Source organism: Gossypium arboreum, chromosome 11 (assembly GCF_025698485.1).
Source record: "Gossypium arboreum isolate Shixiya-1 chromosome 11, ASM2569848v2, whole genome shotgun sequence".
NCBI lineage: Eukaryota > Viridiplantae > Streptophyta > Magnoliopsida > Malvales > Malvaceae > Gossypium > Gossypium arboreum.
Window position 1 is genome coordinate 21,565,306 of NC_069080.1, and position 18,962 is coordinate 21,584,267.

Below are 18,962 nucleotides of genomic sequence, written 5' to 3' on the forward strand. Positions count from 1 at the left end.
ATTGTATCCTAAATCAGGAACAAATTGAACATTGTCCAAAATTTTTCCTTCTCCATGGCTAGAAAAAAATTTCACAGGGCCTTTCCCTTCAACTTGCATCTCCCTTTTGTTCCCAAGTTGCACCTTTATCTTTTGTGACTCATCAAGCACCTTGAACAAGGATTTAGTGCATGTTATATGATTCGAACAGCCGCTATCCACAAACCAAAAATCACTTGGCTTATGGTTAGCATCAATACAAGCCATAAAAAGCTTATTTTCCTCATCATTTTCTGCTACAAAGTTAATTTTTTTTATCCTTATACCAACAATTAGCTTTTTTATGCCCATATCTGTTGCAATGATAACATTTTATGCCATATTTTATGTTACCTTGCTCATTGTATTACCTTTGTCCATCATTCCTTCCTCTGCCTCTGCCTCTACCATAACCACAGCCATGACCACGACCACCACGAAATCCTCCTCTTCCTTGATCATTGTTTGTTGAACTATCATTGTCGCCTAGATTTGTAAATGTCTCTTTCACTTGAAATGCCTGCTCTTCGCTTTTTTCTGTTGATCTATTGGTTCTTGTTTCATGAGATTGAAAAGACCTCATCGGTTCATCAACGGAGAGAACTGACAGATCTTTGGATTCTTCTATAGTAGCCACAACATGATCAAATTTTGTCGTTAATCTTCGCAAAACTTTAGCTACAATTATCTCATCTGAAATTTGTTCGCCGTAAGAGCGCAATTGGCGCACTATTGTCCTTATTCGTGAAAAAAATCAGTAATTGATTCACCATTTTTCATCATCAAGGTTTCAAAATCACGTCACAGTGATTGTAATTTCACCACTATAACCTTTGAATCTGTTACACCCCTAACCCCGTCCCATCGTCGGAACAGGATTACGGAGTATTACAGGTTATTACAGTACATTTACATGTAAAACAAGGATAAATGCAACATCATACATCTAAATATAGCTTTAATTGGCCCACGATACTTAATAAGAACATTTAAAACAAATCGGGGCTCGATCAGAAGCTTAGAAAATTTTTCGTGAAATTTTAAAGTTTATTCCTTTAAATAGTACCACACGCCCGTATGGCTGGTGTGACACGCCCATGGTAAGTTAACCGTGTGGCTCACACGGCCTGGACACGCCCGTGTCCTCTACCCGTGGAGTTCTCTGACATGTAGCTTATAAATCAACTAATTTCACACGGCCAATACACACGCCCATGTGCTCAGCTCATGCGACAACTTGTTTGTAGCATTTTAGGTGCAGGGGACACACGGCCTAACAACATGCCCATGTGCAAGCTGTGTGTCTCACACAGTCTGGTCACACGCCCGTGTGATAAGTCGTGTAGACTCAAATGAACCTTATAATTCAAATTTACCAACCCTGCAAACCTTAAATATCAAGCAATTTAAAATTCAATCTTTTATCCAATCTAAAATATGATAAAAACATACTTAATACTCATTAAAACCATCATACAATAATCTAGCACATATATTCAATATTCATTAACAAAACAACTTCAAAATTTGCATTTAAGTACCATTCAAAGCAATTCATAGTGGACTATATTATAGCACTCACATTACATTTATTAACTATCTATTACCATTCTTCACTAACATTAAAACAGCCTAGGTACATGCCATTCTTTAAGACAAGAAACTTTACCAAGTATTTGAGTTCGGGAGTTGGCTCGAATGCTGAGACGTTAGTTACTTTGTACCTAACCTGCGCATGGAAACAAACCATATGCTGAGTATACACTCAGTGTTATTTCTATAAACTAATGCTTAAAACAATAATAAGTTATGTATATGCATTGTAACTTAAAACTTTTTACTTTCATAATCTTAATAGCTTAATCTCTTGCCTTCATCTTATAGCTCTTAAAATGTAGTTAAGCAATTTTTTATTTATTTCATATCATTCGATACCTTACATCAATCGTATAACAATCACAGTCACATAATCAATAGAAGTCAATTTTCAGTACTTTCATTACCCCTATTAACATAACTCAAACCTGGACGGATACATGGATCCAACCCACACAACGGGATATCATACAGTGTTTCATCGGCCGAAGCCGGAATACATCGTAAGGGTAACAGTAACAGTAACAGTCAGGTATAGAGTACCTCTTCGGAACGAATCCGGAACAGCAACAGTAGTCAACACATATAGTGTCTCATCGACACACCGTCGGAATATCCCTGAACACTTCCAATCCTATGGCATGCCAACTATATCCGACTATTTGAATCATTTCATTTTGATATAGAAACAGTAACAATTTCCATCACATCATTTATCATACATATTAACCAATTAAAAATAACAATTACATTTATTAAATTATTAAGCATAGTTTATAGAAATACAAACCGTAATTCTCGAGTTTATTCAATAACCTAGTTCACCTTCTCCTTTCCCTTTTTCGATGACGTTTTTGGTGCTACGTTGGTTACATAAGAATTAAAATTTAAAATTATCAATGTATGTTATTTAATAACACACTCTTTTATTTCCATGTAACTTTTACATTATTTCCAATTTAGTCCTTCCACCATAACCATTCTTTTTCTTCAAAATAAATCATATATTTTCATTCAATTATCACTTTAAACTATTCCAACTCTTAAATTTTACAACGTAAAACATTAATTATAGAATTCTCTCTATTCAGTCCCTACTATTACAAAACTTATATCTCTTTTTACAATTTAATCCTTATCCCACTTCTAACTTGAATTTTTATCAATTAAACCCATAATTTTTTCCATTTATTCAACTTAATCAACATCTAAAAATCCAATAACTTTCTAAATTTCAACATAACTCAAATAGTATTTCTTCCTAGGATTCCATAGACACCAAAATTACAAGAAAATGAATTAAGTTAACTTATCAATCAAACTTGAAACTCTAAAACCCTAAATTTTCTTTTTCATTTTCTTTTTCTTTCCATTTTCCTTCTTTCTTTCCCTGCTATTCATGCCTTTCTTTCTCTTTTTTCTTTATGTTTTATTTCTTTTATTTTTTTATTCATTCTTTATTTAATCAATATATTATAATTATATAATATACTATATTATAATTTACTTTATATTATTATTTACTTATATAATAAGTAAATACATATATATACATACATTTGTACCAATTAAAATAATACATATGTATTTATACTTACCACAAACTTGTCATCTTATGGTATAATTGCTAATTTAATCCCTTGACTTTTGTATAGTTTCTAATTAATCTCTCACTTAACTTCGTAAATATTTCTAATAAATATTTACAAATCTAATATTCAAAATCGAAGACCCGAAAACTCACTTTTTTGATGACCTTAAAATTTGGGTCGTTACAGATTCACCTTGATACTCTTTCTGCAAAATTAACCATGCTTCATTCGATGTGGTTGCTATAGCAATTTGTGAGAAAATAGAGTCATGAACCGCTTGTTGAATAATGAACAATACCTTAGCATCGTTTTTCCTAGTTTCTTTCAATATCTTTTCTTCTTTTTTATCAGGTTCAAGTATGTCAGTGAACCCGTACTCGACCAAGTCTCATAGTTCTCGTGATCTGAGCAATGTCTTCACCTTGATGCTCTACCACTCATATTTCTCACCATTGAAAATGGGTATGAGTGGTTGAGAGGAAGAAAAACCAACTGATGTTATTCCAAGAATACACACTCTCTTCTCTCATGTTTCCCAAAGACCCAAAAAAGGTGTTTCTCTCAAATACCCAGTGGACCCAAACCTAACTTTCACTCAATTTCCTAAAAGATCGAACTTTGCTCCGATGCCAAATTTGTGGAAGAAGGAAACGTGACAGAGACAATGACAATATGCATCAAAGTTGTTCTATTATTGATGAACACTGAATTGATTAAAAACAAAGCATAAATGCCTATATTTATAAGCTTACAAAGAAACTACCTTAACACAAAAATAACTAACAACTTAATCAATTAAACTAAAAATAAAATCTGAAACTAACAAAGATTGTACCAAAATTCTTGGTCAACTAAACAACCCACTACTTTGAATTAATTCTCAACATTTTTTAATTTATAAAATTATGATAACTTGATTTTTCATTAAACAATTATTTAAATTAATCAAGCAATTACAATTGTTATGATTTTGAATGAATAAATTCTTCAAAATGATCGTATTATAAAATTCTCCAAAATTTTAAAATTATTTGTGACACTCGTTAGCGTAAAAGGTCTAGTAAGGTAAAAAATTGTGAGGGAGACTTATCCTCCACACCACTTAGAATGGTCTCTTAGCTAGCTAGCCTCAAACCATAGCTTATTGGTTGAAGACAAAAGATAAAGCGAAGGGGAGGGGAGGGGAGGGAGGGGTTTAAAAATAACAGAATATTTCCTTTGCATCCACCCCTTTCTTTCTCTTTACCCTATGAGGTCCACTCATGCATGCGTACGTGTGTATCAATGTATGTGTGTATGTATGCATCGATATATAGATGATATAAAGATTGTGTGTGTGTGTGTGTGTGTCTTATCATTCTAGTTGCTACTAAAGTACGAACAGTCCACTTTAGAGTCTTTTCAAAATTCCCAATCTTTCAACTCCAACCATGACAGACCCTTACTCCAATCTTTTCAGTGGCTGCTTCAATTTCATGCCTCTCCATCCCCACTACGCTACTGCTCCCACTCCACCAAATCACCCAAACCCTTGTTCTCATCTTCACCCAAACAGTATAATCAACAGTGAAACTAGTGGTCATCCACTTGCCCCATCGCCTCCTGGAGAAGAAGCTCTTCCTCTCATCAATTATCTGAGTCCCACAAGGCAACAAGAGAATAATGAACCCACAAGCAGTTCCATGGAAGACGATAAGCACAGCACTGTTGATGATGAAGCTGCAACTGTAGCCCTACACATAGGCCTACCTAGTCCTAGTTCCGATTATGGCTTCTCCCCATCCGTAGATTTGACTGATAATTGTGGAGTGAATGGCAATGTTGCAGCTTCTGGGTATCCTTTAAGCTGCACCAGCAAGGGACAGTATTGGATTCCTACCCCTACTCAGATTCTCGTTGGTCCTACACAGTTTTCATGTCCTGTCTGTTGCAAGACCTTCAACAGATACAACAACCTACAGGTATGTATGCTTGCCTCGTTGCATGAGACATGATCCACCAAAATTTCCTCCTTAATTAGTTCTATTTTCTCTGGTCTGCAATTTCCATCGATCATGGGCATTTTCTTCTCCGGAATCTGAACCATAACTTTAGTTTTAGCTTACCGTCTTAATTAAGAGGCCAAGAGCCTAGAAGCCACTTCATGTTGATGTTTCAACGGTGATAAGGTTTACATTTACAATTAGCTGTGACCTACAAATATATCTTTCTCTCATGTATGTATATATGAAAGTGCAGATGCATATGTGGGGGCATGGATCTCAGTACAGAAAGGGACCCGATTCTCTAAGAGGAAGCCAGCCAACAGGGATGCTAAGGCTCCCATGTTATTGCTGCGCACCCGGTTGTAAGCACAACATTGATCACCCAAGAGCAAGAGCGCTCAAAGATTTCAGAACTCTCCAAACCCACTACAAAAGGAAACATGGAATCAAACCCTTCACCTGCAGAAAATGTGAGAAGGCTTTTGCGGTGAAAGGAGATTGGAGAACCCACGAGAAGAACTGTGGAAAGATTTGGTATTGCATTTGTGGGTCTGACTTCAAGCACAAGAGGTCTTTGAAAGATCATATCAAGGCTTTTGGCCCCGGTCATGGCTCAGTTGGCATTGCTTCTTTCGACGAGGACGATGAACCCGGTTCGGAATTTGAATCCTCAACGACAACGTGAAATTGGCAAGCAGTGTATAGCATGTACTTGCCTTTTTGGTAAGGATTGGGAGTTGTTTAAATAAATGACTATTTTTTTTTCTTTTATCCTTTCTTCTTCATGTGCATAGCTTTCGGGTGCAAGTGTTTTATTCTCTTCTTTGGTATATCTCAGTTCTGTAAATCCTTCCCACTTTAAGTCAATATAAATGGTGCAAAGCTTACTATAGTTAAAAATGCTAATTACATTGTATTTGCTACCTATAAAATTTAGAGTAACGGAGGAAGGGCTATGAATTTTATTAATGAGTATAGCAATATATATCACGTAGCTATTTTTAAAAAACAAACCCTTTACTGATCTTCTATTACTTTTTGATCGCTGAAGATTCGGTCATATCAGTTCATCTTTACTATTGTCATAGATCCTCCCTCAAAAAGGAGTGGGAATATAAATGAACACCCATCTTGTTACGTAACCTACTGAAAGATGCTTTGAGTAACGCGACTTGGAAGAAAGAAGCAACGCCTTTGGTAACCAAATTACCTCTACCTACCATCTTGTTTTTTGAACAAAACTGTAATCAAGCTCAATGTATTTGGATTGAGCATGAAAAACTGGATTGATACATATGTGAAGAGCACTAATGTTGTCACAGGATAATTGTGAAAGTTGATATAGAGTGAAAGTGAGCTAAGTCATTTCTATAGTGATGAGTGGTGACATAAATTATTGGTTGCCTTGTACTGGTTATAGAAAGGATCTTGTTATATCAACATCTCATCAGTTGGTTCTTGTTAGTCCCATATTTTCCGATGAGTATACTTGACTTAAGGGCTCATCTACATAAGGAATCACTCATATCTTGTTCAAAATTTATTGAAGACCCTTCTTATCACAGGATGCGTGTCATAACAACTACCACTAGCTACTATCAAGTAGCTTTTTTTTATCCAATCACATTGTGGTAGAAACGTCATGACCCTATCCCGCTTAACTTATGTGGTAGGGTCATTGTTCACTAAGACCTAGGACCAACTCCGTTCCAAGCTCATCGCTTACATATTAACTTTTACTCCATTGAAAGAAAAGGATTTTCTCCCCATCTAGACCATTGGCAACCATCTTTAGAAAGACCCCCATAGCGGCTATAATGGCACCACCATCACTGTTTGAACCGCTCCTGATCACCAACCCTCAAATTTTGTATAAATTATCAGTATCATCATTGATACCCAAGATTGGAAACCATGTCTCCACTAAAAAAAAAAGTCTTCACTCCTCAAGTAAAGGAAGCTTAAAAAACGTCAGATAACACTATTATGTTGCCACCTTTATTACACAGACTAACCAAAAAAGTCTTACATGCCGAGGCTACCAAGGCTAAACTTTTTAATGGTACTTATGACCAAAATAGCTAAAACCACGACAGCTTATACTATCTCTTCTTTCCCTATCCCACATGCCAAAACCACCTACGAGTTTTGGCCACCCACTGGAACCAACCATCGGAAACCTACCCCTAAAACCTTTTGCTAGAGAGTTTCATCCAACAATATTGAGAGCTTTAAGCCAAAAACTAGAACTTTTGAGCTCAACTCTTTAGACTGACTTGCCTTTACAATGAGGAATATTGCCTCGAAATAGCTCGTTACTAACAATAAAACCATGCTTTAGAAGGTCATCTAGGAACCCAAAAGGAAGAGCCACATCTCATTAAAAAAAATTAGCTTTAACTCGGAGGAGGGAGAATAATGCCAACACCTTCCCAAACATGGAGTAGGTCTAAAAATCCCACTAAAGTTAACCTTGGGGAAGAAGCAAAAGAGACACCTTATACTAAATTTCGTAGCCTCACCCCATTCAACACCTTGCACACACAAATCCTGAGTGAGGTAGCAGACTATAAAATTTTGGGGCCACCACCACCTTTTACGAGGTTGAGTTGGCAAAAAAGGCAATCCTTAATGACAAAGTGCTAATTCCATGGATAGATTTGGCATGAGGCAAAAGATGGTCTTCAACTGAAAAACACCATTGAAGCGATGATCTGGAGGGATCTGGAGGGGGCACCCTGCCCAATTTATCAGACAACCGTCCATAGCCATAGAAAGAAAAATAGAAGTTCAAGCTTTCTTAGCCTCATTCAACCATCAATTTCAATAAGGTAATTAAATCATTTCTTTGAAATTACAATAGATTCTTGATCATGGAGGTTTAGTTAAATTAACCCAAGTGTTAATTTCATCAATTGTTTAGTTTTTAGGAAATTGTCATAGGTGAAAGTTGATTAGATTAAGCTTGAAATTGATAGATATCTAGTTGTTCAACTTAAATTTTATTAAGATTTTATTAGAAGATAGTGGAATTAGTTTAGAATTTAAAGTTTAGTTAATTTTGATATTAAGGATTAAATTGAATAAATTAAAAATGTTAAGAAATTATTCTATAGATTAAAATTACAAGGTCTCTAATGAAAGGATATGAAATCATGTTTCTATCCGATATTAAATATCAAAAATATGAGTGTTTTGGATGTAAAGACTAAAATAAATAAAATGCAAAATATGTTTTATTATATGTTTTTCATGTGATTGAGTGAAAACTAATGCCATTTTTATAATTGAATTATCAAACGTTGTTAAAGACGACATGGGGCCATCATGAGAGAAAGGAAAGGCAAGAGCCGTAGATGAGCGGTTAATACAGTTTGTACTTTCATGATTTGAATTTAGTATATATATGCCTTGTTACAAACAAGCTCAATTAAGGAAACAACCCTACTTGTCTAATGATTTGGTATGTATATGATGATATGAAATAGTATGTATCGAATTGAGCTCGATATAATACATTTGCATGAAACTATGATATGAAGAATCATGTACATATATAAATATGTGCTTGAAAACATTAGTTACCCTATTAATGGTCTCAAGCAAAGTCGGGTATAGTTAGCATGCTATAGAACTAATGTATATATAGGATTATACTTTGGTTTATGCCGATGAGGCGTGGAGCACATATTACACTTCAGATGTTCCAATGAGGTGCGTAACACATATTACTTCGATTTATACCGATGAGGTGTGAAGCACAAATTATACTTCAGATGTTCTGATGAGGCATTGGGTGTCAAATATATTAGTGTGATGGTTGGATGATCCGTGTATCCGTCTTGAGTTCGTGTCCAGTAATAGGGATAATAAAACATTTACCTTACTGAGTAACATTTGATATGAAATGCTATTTGTAAGTGATGTACCTTGTATATTAATGTTAAATTAAGTATCAAAAGATGACATGTGAAAGATCATGTGAACCGATTAAAATGAGCCTTAAGGGCTAATATGGACAAAAAATGAATCTATGGATTCGAGATAGAAATGAGAAATGAATGAACTTGTCGTATCCTATGCCATATATGGCATTGAGATATGGTGTTAAAAGAAATTATGTGTTCATGAATAAAATGTCAAATGATTTGGTATTGGGCTTTGCACTTGAGACATAAAAATTCAAACTGATTTAGTTGATAGTTGAAGTACATAATGATTGTATTGACACCATGTTTCTATTGATTATTGATCTAAATCATGAAAGTATCACTAAGCCCTATCATTCAACGTATGGTTTGTTTATTTTCATGTGCAGGTACTGTAGATCTCAAAGTTTCAAATAGATTGGTAGCATCCAGTTTCAATTGTCAACTCAAAAAGTTCACGAGGATCATTAGTAAGCTCGAAAGTAGGTTTGGCTTCCCCACTTACTGGTCTTTACCTCGTGAAGACAACTACTTGCGAAGTTAGCCTATTGACTTAGGCGTTGCTTCGCAACAATTCAAATAGTTAAGGGTGAGGCGTATTCTAAAATTGGGGGAAATCGTTACTGCTAGACATGTCTTCCAATATTATCTGCAAGGACTAAGTCCGAATGGCCGCCAAGCTAATGACTTTCTATTATGGGCAGATTCTCGAAGTAGCCCTTTTGTTGAAACAACTTGGACTGACAACTCCAATGATGATCTAGCGTGTATTTTAGTGGGGAAGATGAGGGAACATCATTTCTTTTTCTATGATCATTGATGGGCGTCGAAACTACAAAAAATAAATCTTACAAAATAATTCTAAATAGTAGTAAAGAGTGGTAGTAGGGTCGAGTTCACATGAATTGGTATTATAATCAACTTTCGCATTTAACTTGTGATTAGAATTTCTGTTGTATCGATAATCATGGCAATAGTCGTGCCCACGACTCCAAATAGACCTGCTAAAAAGTAAACAAATAAACCAGAGGAGTTTTGAAATGTTTAGAAATTAAATAATTGAAACAACATTATTTAAATAAATTGGAAATAAAATTAAATTGGGAAATAAATTTGGATTTTGTAAACAGAGATAATAAACCTTAGCCCTAGACTTGGGGGATTCTGGATTTTGAACCGATCCTCGAAAATTAATTTTCTCTTCCAAACAATAAGTTAGTTATAGCAGTTAAGCACGTCCTAATTGCCAATTCTTCCTCTCGTAGATGGTTCTGGTACGATCTGCAAACCAACCCTTACCGATTATCTAACCGAGTTACACACATTCCTAATTTAAGATTCTGGCAGCCTTGCGCTCTAAAGAACCCAAATCAGATTAATGGTCTCAACCGTGCAGGTCGTTTAAACTCGATCACTTCTCCCTCGATTTGTTCTCAAAGGTTTGAATACAGCATGACCGACTCGTTTCCCCAACTGTCTACAAACACGACTCCAACCTAATGCGCTTTTTGATTTGAAATCGAGTTAACTTTAAGGGATGAATTTGTTAATCTCGATACTTAGAAAAAATAGTGAATACCGATTGGAAGAATTTTTAGTACGGATATGTATCTCACGATTCCTGAGCAGAAAGAATACTGGCCTAGAGATAAGTTGGAATTTAGTGAAGCATGGTTTAATCATGTGTTGGTTGGCTATGGAATGGATTTAAATGAAAATGGTAGAAGTTGGGAAGGAAATGGACTTGGAAAACAATTAAACAAATTTTGCAAAAACAAGGAAATGGAAATGGGGTAGCAGTAAGTTATTGACGCATAGAATTTGGAAGGGAAATAAAATATTTCTTATTTAATTCCAAGTGAAATCAAGTGTATTTTTCAAGCTACCATAAAGGCCTTATTTATATATATATATGACTTACTAAATTTGGTCTAACTGCCTACTACATAATTAAAATTAAATAAAAAATAAAATTATATTTTCTTCTAATTTTAGCTTTTACAAAGTCAAAAAAATCTGATAGTCCTTGACTATTTCCACGTTTCTAATTCAGCCACACTTTATTGATTGTGTTGCAAATTGGTCATTTTCTGCTCCTTTTTAACTCATAGCATCCCAATTGCATTCCTGATAGAATTAAAACATAAAATCACTAATTTAGCAGTGATCAATTCAAGAATTAACCGATTTAAACATAAAAAATCATGCAAATTTAACATGTCATCAGTTATTGTGGACTGCATCCACACCACTAGAATATCATTTTTCATGGTATGTCTTCCACTCATTCTTCCAGTTAGGCTAATTCTCCTATTGATACTACAAGGTCTACTTCCAATTCTCATACTTCTACGCTCGCTCCAGTAAACAACATGGACGTATTGGCCTTATTAGATTTAGTGCGCGAGGATGAATGTGCTATTACTACCCTACCTAGAATAGTGGCTGCAAAGAAAACTTTAAAGAGGCTAAGGGTAAAGGGAAGCACCCATGACACAAAGGTAATGACTGTCCACCATTGATTCGGCGCAAACTCAAGAAGGGCCTGCCTCTAAAAGATTCATCATTCCTCTTGCTCCTACTTTTGCTTCATGTTACAGTTGCGCCAATTGAGTCCGTTAACTCAACAGGCTCTCCAGTCCATTGCGTTGATCCTCCTAAGGTTGAAATCTTACAAGAAGCAACATGCCCAAGTCAGCCAGGGTCTCTTCCTGATTCTCTATGCAATGATGCTCCATCTGGCGAAACAAATAAACTTTTCCCATAGTAGAATCTAATAAGGCCAGGACAGTATCCTTATATTCTCGAGGCTATCTAGCAGCAATAAAGTAACATCTTGCCTTAACAAGTGAAAGAGGCCTTTCTCTTCTCTCTCTCGTCCAATCTTTAATTACCCCCAGTCACAATACTAGCGAGATTTTGTCAAGTATTAGCTGCTGAATATGGGCTTTTGAGTTGTACCCTTTAGGAGACTTGCAACTAGAATAATATTAATCTGGCAAGCTTTGAGGAATTTATACATTTTGGCGAATAGTCTTTGGCTCAATTACGTCAAACTCATCAAGAAGCTGTGAGCCAGAATGAGGATCTCAACTCCTGTCTCAGCTTTGAAGGCCAAGTATAAGGATGTAGAAGTAGACTCGAGCAGGTGGTGGAAAATAATTGGCTGAAGGTCAAAGAGTCCTCTTGGGAGGAGAAACTCAAATCCCAAGAACAACGTCACTTATCAGAGTTGGAATGTCTATGCCAATCTAGCGAAGATGCTCTGAGAAAGTATCAAGAGGACAAAAAGAAAAATCTAACAGAGGCTCTGCCCATACTAAGGTCTAATTTGGTCCTTCATGTCGAAGTTGTTGTGGGCCCTCTCAACTTGAGTCGGGTGAACTTCAACTATTTACAGAAGGTAACTCCTAATTTCCTAAACTTCAATATATACAATCTTGAGGGTAAAGATTAGGAGAAGTTCTAGATTGAATGAAAGTAATCTGTCGACTTTTTTGCTTCCACTGAGCCAAGAATAAGAGGAGGAGGAGGAGGAGGATGACGATTCAATAGATCTGGAAGAAATCTCTCGAGAACACCCCCAACTAGAAGAAGCCTCCATTGAACCAACTGACTAGCCAGTTGAAGCAGGAAACTGAAAATTTTCTTCATTTCTTTTAGCTTACTTTACTTCTTTTTTTGTATCATTTCCCCACATTTTAATGAAATTTATCATTTTTCTCTCTATCTGTCTCATTTACCTTAGTTCTAACAATTTATTAAACCATTTTCCATACGAAAGTTTTTAACTTACCTAAGATACTAAGCCAGGTCTAGTGTATTATGCATACAGGGCTAACTCTAATTTAACTGTCAGGGATCGACTGACTAAGCCAGGTCTGGTGTATTATGCATACAGGGCTGACTCTAATTTAACTGCTAGGGATCTGCTAAATTGAAAGCTCCGGTACCAATAAACTTGTAATACCATATACTCGACCCGATTTATCGGGTTCGAATGTAAGATGTCACTAGACTTAAAACACTTAACAAAGATTTTGAAATGGGAAAATACTTTTTTGAACAAACTTTTCACCTATTTATTATTATTCTAAAACATAAATACTGAAAATAAACGTTTATTTAATTACATTCTAACTCACCATTAGGCCAACAGGGTGGTTGATTATGCTACTACAACACGCCAATCAATTTACAAACATACTTTACTCATCTTTATGAAGTCTCCAATTTTTTGGGTGTGACATTTTAGGTGTTAAATTGATAGATTCTAAGCTTAAATGTGAAAAAGGACTAAATTGTAAAGTTAATTAATAGTTTCATACATTAGGGATCAAACTGAATAAATTTTAAATTTTGTTGTAGAAATAAATAGTATGAGGTCCCTTATGGAGTATAGTGAAGTCGGATTACAATTTGGAGTTTTAAATTGAAAGTTATGTTAGTCCCACTTTTAGGGACTAAATTGAATAAAATAAAATTTTTGTATAAAATGATAATTGATTGTGAACTTGGTTGGGTATTGATGGTATTATATGTTTATGTTGATTAGTAGCTAACATTGACCCAAATTCCTCGAGAGGGAAAGGAAAAGCTAAAGTCGTCGACGACTAGCTCGGAGTTTTCAGTTTGTATTTCTACAATTCGAATTGATTAAATTGTTTCATAATTGCATTTTATAGCATGGTAAGATATTAAGGTAAGCTAAGATTGATTAGTTGAATTGAATTGGCATGAAAATATTGATCTCTGAGATGGAGGACTAATTTGAATAAAATTAAAAATGGTGTAAATTGATAAAATTGTGAAATTGACCTTGAATTGGATTGATTCATGTTTTATACATATGAAATGACAATTTAATTGAAATATATTCGAAATTGAATAGTTGTTACCTTATTAAATATTCGAGCAGAATTGGATATAATTGGCATGTCACAGGATAGATCAAGTACGAGTTACTTCAACTACGTGTCGACGAGTGTTGGGCACAACTTTTACTTCAATTATACCAATAAGCATTGGGCGTAAACTATTTACTTCAGAATTGTCCAATGAGGTATTAAGTGCCAAATTCGTGTGTTGGTTGGATCCATGTATTCGTTTGAGTTCGAGTTAGGTTAATAGGGATTTAAAATATAAAATCTTAAAATGGAATTTGAAATGAATACTATTAAGAAATACTACGTAAACTGGATTATAGATCCAAAAGATTAATATGAATTAGACAAGCCAAATGATTTGATTCGGAATATGATATGCCAATTCGATTATTCCTAACTTAATGTTTTGAACATGTTGTATTGAACTATATGGCATATTGGTGCATTTGGAAATAGGTTTTGCATTTGGTATGATGACATGATTATTGAATTGTATACATTAACTTAATTTTTATTTGATGTTTGAATTGTGGAAATATCACTGAGTTTATTGCTCAACGTACGATTTTGTTTCCTATACCCAGGTTAGATTTATACAAGATCCTGAGCATCGACTTCAACATCTAGACAAAATCCCAGACTCGACAAAGTTGGTGAATTTCCTTTGCTAGTTAAATAGCATGTACCTACTAGAGTCCTTCTTGCATGTAGCTATGCTTGGAATGTGATTTTGGAAGTTAATGAATGTATATATATGGTATATACAAGTTTGGTATGAAAGTGTTGTACGGGCCCAATTTTACCCGGCCCATTTAAATAAAAACCCAAAAAAATATAAGCAGTCCACTTACAAAAAGTTTTAACCCAAATACAAGCCCAATATTTGGATGGCCCAATAAGCCCAAACCTAAGGGTCCAAAAGGCCCAAGAACTAAACTAACTCAGAAACCCTAGGGTTTCTGAGCCTTTCTCAAGGCGCGTCGCTTCCCCACGTGCCTCGACAAGACCACCTTTTGGTCCCGAGACTGACCACCCAGTGCCTCTACCACCGTTTTGCACCAAAATATCCGGTTTTTGCCTTCGTTGACCTTGCGCATCTGCAAACAAACCAAAAAAACAACAGAAGCAGCAACAACAGAGAAAGGGGAGCATTTTCTTTCCTATTGTAATCGGTTGTAAAACCGAAACGAAAATCAGTTTGTAAGATACACAGACGATCAAAGCAATCAAAAAAGAGAAAGGTTGAAATCGGATCTTCATCTTTTATTTCCCGTTTCCTATTCTGTTTCATTTTTTCTTTTTTTAAGTTGGTTTAAAGCAAAAAACAAGAAGAAAAGAAAGGGGATTTACCCCAAGCCCCAGAATCGCGTCGTCGGAGCCTCAGTTTCGTTGTTTGGGATAAAAGGGGCCTCCTCTATTAGACTCTCGGGTTAGGGGACATGTAGCCTTCGGGCACTTCGAACGGTGACGAAAAACCCCCCTTTTCGTACCCTCAACCACTATCCACGGTGGCCTCAACGGCGGCGGCGATGATGGGTTGGTGCAAACCCTAGCAGAGGATAAATGGAAATGGGGGGTGTTCTCAGATTTTTTTAAAAAAAATAATGAAATAAAATAAAAAAATGAAATTTTTAAGTTTATATACAAACACGAAACGGCGCTGTTTAGTACCTAGATCATCCAGCGTCAAAACGACGTCGTTTTAGGCGACCCGCGCGCGACCTAACCCGCTCCAGGAGGGATCCGAGCGTTTTTGATAATTGGGTTATTTACGCCTGTAGTCCTTCCGTATTTTTTATTCTTAATATTTAATCCTTTTGTTATTTTTTCTTTTGTTTTAAATTTGACCACATAAGTATGCTCAATTTTCATCTTGGTCCTTAACACATGGGTGCGCTGGATGACGAACACGTGTCCAAAGGCTGAAACTTTTGCCTGATAGTCCTCAAACTTTGCGCATATTTTCATTTTGTACCCCACTCTTCTATTTTGCTACAGTTTTCATTTCTAATTCCGTTTTTGTTCCAATTTAATCCCCAATCAAATTGATTTTAATCTTTTTATTTATTTATATACTTCAGGTTTTATATGTGTTATTTATTTCATATTTCATTTGTTAATCATTCTTTTATATATCTTTAAATTGTTCTATTATTTGTTTTCAAATAAATTTGTTGTTATTATTATTATTTTCTACATATTATGTACTGCAAGCTATTGAGCATTTTAAATTATATATATATATATATATATATATGTTATTTGTTTTAAACCATTATATACACTATTCCTTTCGATTTTATATATGTATATGCATATCTCTTCTGCTTTAAATCATTTTTTATATAGACATATTATTTTTAAATTTTCTATAAGTTATTTGGCCATATTATTGTATATGTTAATAGCTTTAAATCCTTTTAGTATCATTTATTTTGAACTTTCTATATCATTTGTTTAAAAATATTTCTTATATACTCTCTATTCTAAACTATTTTATGTGTCATTTATTTAAAATTGATTTATATTATTCATTTCAAATTGTTTTATTATACATTATTTTAGATTATGTATACATAATTTCTTAACTAGTCACTTCAAATGATTTTATTACATGTTATTTTAAATATCACTTATTTTACGTTCATATATATATATATATATATATATATATATTATTTATTTTAAATTCTTACATATCGTAGACTTTAAATTTTCATATGTCATGTAGTTTAAACCATTTTGTATGTTATTTACCTAAAGTTTTTATATATATACTGTTATCTCAAACTATTTTATTATTATTTACCTTAAGTTTCCATATATGTATTATTTATTTGAGACTAATTTTTATTCGTTTTGAAATATTTTTATACATTATTCATTTTAAACCATTATCTACTTGAAATTGTTTTATATTATTTATTTATTTCATCTTCTTTTGTTGTTAATATTAGTATTTAAATAGTAAATGTTGTATGATTATGGCCATTGTGTGTACTTTAATTCATTTATTTCATAATTTTGCATTACTGTATTCCATTCGTAATTTTGTGTCCATACATCATTGTTCTATGCTCGTTACCATTTTTTACTTCAAATCATCGCCTCATGAACTTAATCCCAACACGTTTATCCAACTTAGATCGATTTATTTTAATCCAAACAAATGACGAACGTCGCTTAAATATTGTACTTGTTATCATTCAAAAACAAAAATTTTCAAAATAAGGCAATGTTTTGCGTTTTGGAACATCGAGGAATTGTGCTTTAATTTACGGGGTTTCGGTTCTCTCGTTGATTCTAAATAGCCTAACATCCTTTTGAGTTTTAAAATACATAGATTTCCAATTAAAATTAAAGACAAACTTGCGCTCGGAAATTCATTCATGATATCGTATCCTAACTTACGGGATGTGATACTCCGGTATCTCGAGACGAGGAAGTCTTTGACGATTGTTTTGATCTAATTCAAGCATTTTTTAAATTGATGTTAATAAAAAGGGATCGTATTTTAAATCCATTTCTCGATTTTTAACTTTCAACTTTAGGACACTAACTAATCAATTCGGTACCAATTTTGGGCGTGTCGAGGGTGTACATCCTTCCTCGCACGTAACCGACTCCCGAACCCATTCTCTCGAGTTTCGTAGACCAAAAAAAAACAACGTTTTAATAAACTAAAACATTTTATTAAAGCAAAGGTGATCCGATCACACCTAATAAAGATCGGTGGCGACTCCCGTTTTAATTTTCATTTTCAAATAAAGTCGATTATCGTTTTCAAAAAAATAGTTTCGACAAGTGTAATATGAATGGATATTGCGTATTGATAATGGCATGTTTTGGTAATGGTTGGAGTGCATATAAACATATGAAATGGTTTTTGAAGTGTAAATTGGTATGAAACATGTTAGTAGGTAGTTAAGGTTTGATAAATGATCTTGGTATGTGAAAATGATAAGTTAATGGATGATTGAATTGTTGAGATTTATAATGAAGATGCAAGTTATTATTTAAATATGATTTGAAAATGCTTTTAAGTATATTTAGTTATGATTTGAACATATTTTTGGGAATGTTTTGGTATGGTTGATAATAGTTTGGAATAAAGTAGGTGTCAAATGCAAATTCTGGAAATTTTTTATGAGGGGAGGGTATCGATACTTGGATGATTTTTCTTTAATTTTCAAAATATCTAACCTTAAAATAGTATTGATACTAGAGTAAAGTATCGATACATTGAAAAAGATATTGATACTTTATGAAAGGTATCGATACTATTGATTTTTATTCAAAATTTCCAAACATCGAAGTTCAAATTGATATCGATACTTGGCTTGGGTATCAATATTTGTTCTAAAATATTGAAAATATTGTAATTTGGTCCTTTTTAAGTCTCGGGTTAACTTTAGAGTGTATGTAGGCTCGTATAAATCTTGGGAAAGGTTGCATACCATGTTTTCGTTCTAAAATGCTTATGTTTGCATGAATTGTGTTTTGAATTAAATGTTTTGTATTCGTAATTACTTCAGCAACGAATGTAACATCTAGTAAATCGGACCTGACGGTCGAAGTGTTACATTTATAACCCGAATATGAGTACATAATGTGTGTTATTAAGTATCGAAACTTAGTTTCTTGTATAACTCGTTTGTTAAATATTGAAATAAAATCGTAATTGTTTCGACAACAAATGTGGCATCTAATATATTTGGTCTAACGATCGGATCAAATATGAAATGTTACACATTATGTCCTAATGTGTGTCATAACACCTTACCACTGGTTACCTACCAAGTAGCCTTTCCCATCTAGTTATATTATGTAGGAACCTCATGACTATATTGCGTAGCTTACGAGGCAAGGTCGTCAATCACTAGTACATATGGCCAACTCAGTTTGAAGCTTATTGTTTATATAATACCTTGTACTCCCCTAAAAAGAGAAGGATAT

General features: G+C 34.2%; 1 protein-coding gene across 1 annotated transcript; it reads left to right on the forward strand.

The window, feature by feature from the left end:
• Window positions 1–4,415: 4,415 nt before the first annotated feature.
• On the forward strand, window positions 4,416–6,091 carry LOC108473077 (zinc finger protein WIP2-like). Its single transcript, XM_017774636.2, has 2 exons — window positions 4,416–5,167; window positions 5,445–6,091. Exons 1-2 carry the CDS (start codon window positions 4,637–4,639, stop codon window positions 5,874–5,876), a joined length of 963 nt encoding a protein of 320 aa, XP_017630125.1. The 5' UTR covers window positions 4,416–4,636; the 3' UTR covers window positions 5,877–6,091.
• The last annotated feature ends 12,871 nt before the right edge of the window (window positions 6,092–18,962 follow it).

Coding starts and splice junctions, on each gene's coding strand:
- LOC108473077 (XM_017774636.2), top strand. CDS start 4,637: ATGACAGACCCTTACTCCAATCTTTTCAGTGGCTGCTTCAATTTCATG. Junction 5,168..5,444: donor ACAGATACAACAACCTACAG/GTATGTATGCTT, acceptor ATGAAAGTGCAG/ATGCATATGTGGGGGCATGG.